This window comes from Lipotes vexillifer, unplaced genomic scaffold (assembly GCF_000442215.2).
Source record: "Lipotes vexillifer unplaced genomic scaffold, Lipotes_vexillifer_v1.1 scaffold470, whole genome shotgun sequence".
NCBI classification, from domain to species: Eukaryota; Metazoa; Chordata; class Mammalia; order Artiodactyla; family Lipotidae; genus Lipotes; species Lipotes vexillifer.
This window is the reverse complement of record NW_006799533.1, coordinates 1,399,108-1,402,465: the sequence shown is the minus strand read 5'-3', so window position 1 is coordinate 1,402,465 and position 3,358 is coordinate 1,399,108. Positions and strand designations below refer to the sequence as shown.

General features: G+C 53.0%; 1 protein-coding gene across 1 annotated transcript in view; it reads left to right on the top strand.

Moving 5' to 3' along the window:
* Positions 1–3,358, top strand: part of FOXO1 (forkhead box O1) — a 90,336-nt gene that overhangs the window by 754 nt on the left and 86,224 nt on the right. The window contains exon 2 of the mRNA XM_007471670.1: positions 1–323. Coding sequence (XP_007471732.1) covers positions 1–323 — 323 coding nt within the window. The remainder of the gene's footprint in view (positions 324–3,358) is intronic.

The following is a 3,358-nucleotide window of genomic DNA, read 5'->3' as shown; positions in this document are numbered from 1 at the left end:
CCGGGGGCCTGTGCGGGGACTTCCAGGGCCCGGAGGCGGGCTGCCTGCACCCGGCGCCGCCGCAACCCCCACCGCCCGGGCCGCTGTCGCAGCACCCGCCCGTGCCCCCCGCCGCCGCCGGGCCGCTAGCGGGGCAGCCGCGCAAGAGCAGCTCGTCCCGCCGCAACGCGTGGGGCAACCTGTCCTACGCCGACCTCATCACTAAGGCCATCGAGAGCTCGGCCGAGAAGCGGCTCACGCTGTCGCAGATCTACGAGTGGATGGTCAAGAGCGTTCCCTACTTCAAGGATAAGGGCGACAGCAACAGCTCGGCTGGCTGGAAGGTGAGTGGCCTCGGGGCTAACGGCCAGAGCGGGAGGGGGGCTCGGGCAGCCTGCCTGCCTCCTCCTGAGGTCTTGGTGGGGCAGGTGAGGGGGCGGCTGGGCAAGTTTGCTTGGCCTGAAAGTGCAGAGCACGCGGGCAGCGCGTGAAGGGAGCGGGCGAGGAGCGGCAGGGGTGGGTCGTGGGCTTGCCCCGGACTCGTCGGGGGACCGGGATAAGTGGGTCTGCGCGCGCTCTGCTGAGAGTTGGAGCTGGACGGGGAATGGGCTCGTTGAGACCTAAGGGAGTGAAAAAAGTACGCCAAGAAGTGGACCTCCGAGCGGGCAGAAAAGTTCGCCAGTGGAAGGAAAGGGGGGATTCACTGGGAGCTGCTCCGCCACGGCCCGCGCGGACTCGTGCAGCTGCTGCTTTTCCTCCAGGACCTCGGGGGTGAGGGGCGGCTCCCCTCCGCCCCCGCGGCGCGCGTCCTCCTAGCCCCGGTACGCCCCGCGGAGCCGTTTCCGCCGCGCTGGGCTGGGGAGAGCGCGACGAGGGGCCTCAGAGCCCCGCCGCCAGGGGACCGGGCTGCAGGTGGAGGGGACAGGCAGGGCGCGAGCCGGGAGGCCCGTCGGGGATGGCCACGCAGATTTTGGAGGCCGGTGTGCATTTTGTTTTGTTTTGATTTTATTCGAAGTCGCCTCGAGTGCGGGGGGCCGGGAGCGCCCATCCCGAGGTAGCGCCTCCGACACGTGCGAAGGGGCGGCCACCGCCTGCGGAGCGCCGGCGCCCGGCCGCGCGGGGCGAGCTAAAGTTCAAGTGTGACCCTCGGCGGGGGCGGGAGCTGGCGACGGCGAGGGAGGGGCCGCGGGCGCAGGAAGCGAGTGCCTTTAAAGGGCCAGCGCGCCCTGGCCTTGCGTGCCTCCGGGCCCGGCCGCGGCGCTGCGCGGCCAGCTCTTATCTGCGCCGGGAGGTACCCCCAAACTTGGCCTCGCCCAAGGTTCAAGGCCTTTAATTAGGCGAGGAGAGGCTCCCCGGATGACCAGGGCCGGGGGTGTGTATAATCTCTTGCTCTGCCACCTCAGTGCCATCGAGCACGGAGGTACGGATCCGAGGGGCAAGGCGGGGGGCTTTGACACTAGTGTTTTGGGGGAGTTGGAGTGGAGGTTCGAATCTAGGGAACCGTAGGGAACTCCTGCCTGCATGGAGGCCTGTAGAGGAGGTGCCTCGCACTTTTTGCCTTTCTGAGAGACAGACAGACAGACCCGAGGAGAGACTCTGTGTGGGCAGGCACGTCCCTACCCCGAGGTGGAGAAGGCCCTGGGGCCCTCAGGAGGTCAGGCTCGGGGCTGGCGGGGCGGAGGCTTACCGGCTGTGCGTTCGCCCTGCGGGCTGCCAGAAGCTGCCAGTTTCTCACTGTCACAGGTGGAAGGATCGATGCGAAGGTTCTCTAGTTGAGCTAAACTCCTTCCTTACCCCTCATCCGGACTGTACAGCATAATACAGATTTTCCTTTGCTGCGCACTTGTTACACCAAGGTGGTTTTACATACACTGTTATCTTTGTGGTTAATGTGTGTAAAAAAGTTTAAGTTAATCACATCGTATTAAAGTTCCTGGAGAAGGAGTCAGGATCTTATTTTTTCCAAAGTGTATTTTAGAGTAAAGGCATCACTTATAACCTCATTACTAGGCATTACATGCAATTTTACCAAGTGCTTCAAAAAGGTAAAGTGCCTCCTTACTTTAAGCTAGGTATATATTCTTTTAAGTCAGAAAATCGGGGTTGCCTGCCAAATCCAATTTTACTTTAACATTTGAATTTAAGTGCTTGACTGACTTGTTTATTTATCAATCCTACTTGAGCTGTTACAAAGCATTTGCTGTTAAAAAATTTTTTTGTTGTTGTTGTTGGGCATTCAAAGTACAGTATGTACTTACACCTTTTCTCATGTCCTTGGAAATGGATACAGCCTGCTTCAGCTTGCTGGAGTGGCTTTCTTTAAAGATAGGGAAAGGCAGAGTTTGGGGATTATTTTTAGTTTTGCCTCTCAAACGGCGTTAAGTCAAGGTATTCTTAAACTATTGTAGGACTATAACTTAAACGTTTAAGCTTTAGTGCTTTTTATAAAAATAGATTCTAAGGCCAAATCACCCCCCCCCCAGCCATTTTTATTAGGTTCTTCACTTGTTCTAATTTTTTCCCCAAATACAATTGTAATTTCTTAAAAAAAATTTACTGGTCAGAGCTAGAAGATCTATTAAATGTTAGTGAGAATTGTCTGTCCAGAATTAGAGGCCAGGTAGCAGCTCCCAGTGGAAACCTAGTGGAGCTTTGGGAGAGAGCAGGCTGCCATTCTCAAGTGAGGAAATGTTTTCAGGTGCAATCAGAGTCAGTTGGTGGAAGTCAGATTACAGCAAGCGCATTTTCACTTTGAGTAAAAGGGTATTTTAAGAAGAAAAGAAACAACCTGAAGTGTTTCTAACTCATAGCTAGTCTTCTGGTTGGAGTTTTCATAAAAATGAGTTACTTGTTAAAACTAAGTTTCACTCTCAGATCTGAAAAACTTGCTTGTTTTAAACATTCATAAAAAGGAGAAATTTTACTATGACTTTTAGCTTAAAAAAATTCAGTTTTAAAATGCAAATCCACCAAAACTTAACTGTTTGAGGACTGAGGAGAGGCTGCTTTGGAACTAAATTATTTCCTGTGATTTACTACAGGGAATTAGACTGAATCTTTAAGTAAATATAGTTTCTTGTGCTTTACTTCCTGGGGCCTGCCTGAGAATTTGAGTCATTTGCATGGGACAAAATGGTTGGAAAGCTGTTGAAAAGTTCAAAACCTTTTAGCTCCTTCAACACTGGTAGTATTTGTGGGGTATGCATTTTGTATTTGTAGGAATGGTATGTTAAATCTGCTTTACAGCTGGTTAGAACTGTCATAAGGTTACACACAAAGTGGAAGCTGAGACTTTTGGAAATCCCGGGATCTTTTAAACCATGTACAGTATTTATACATAGTGAAACTTAATTTCCATGACCTGTTATTGTTCCCCCCC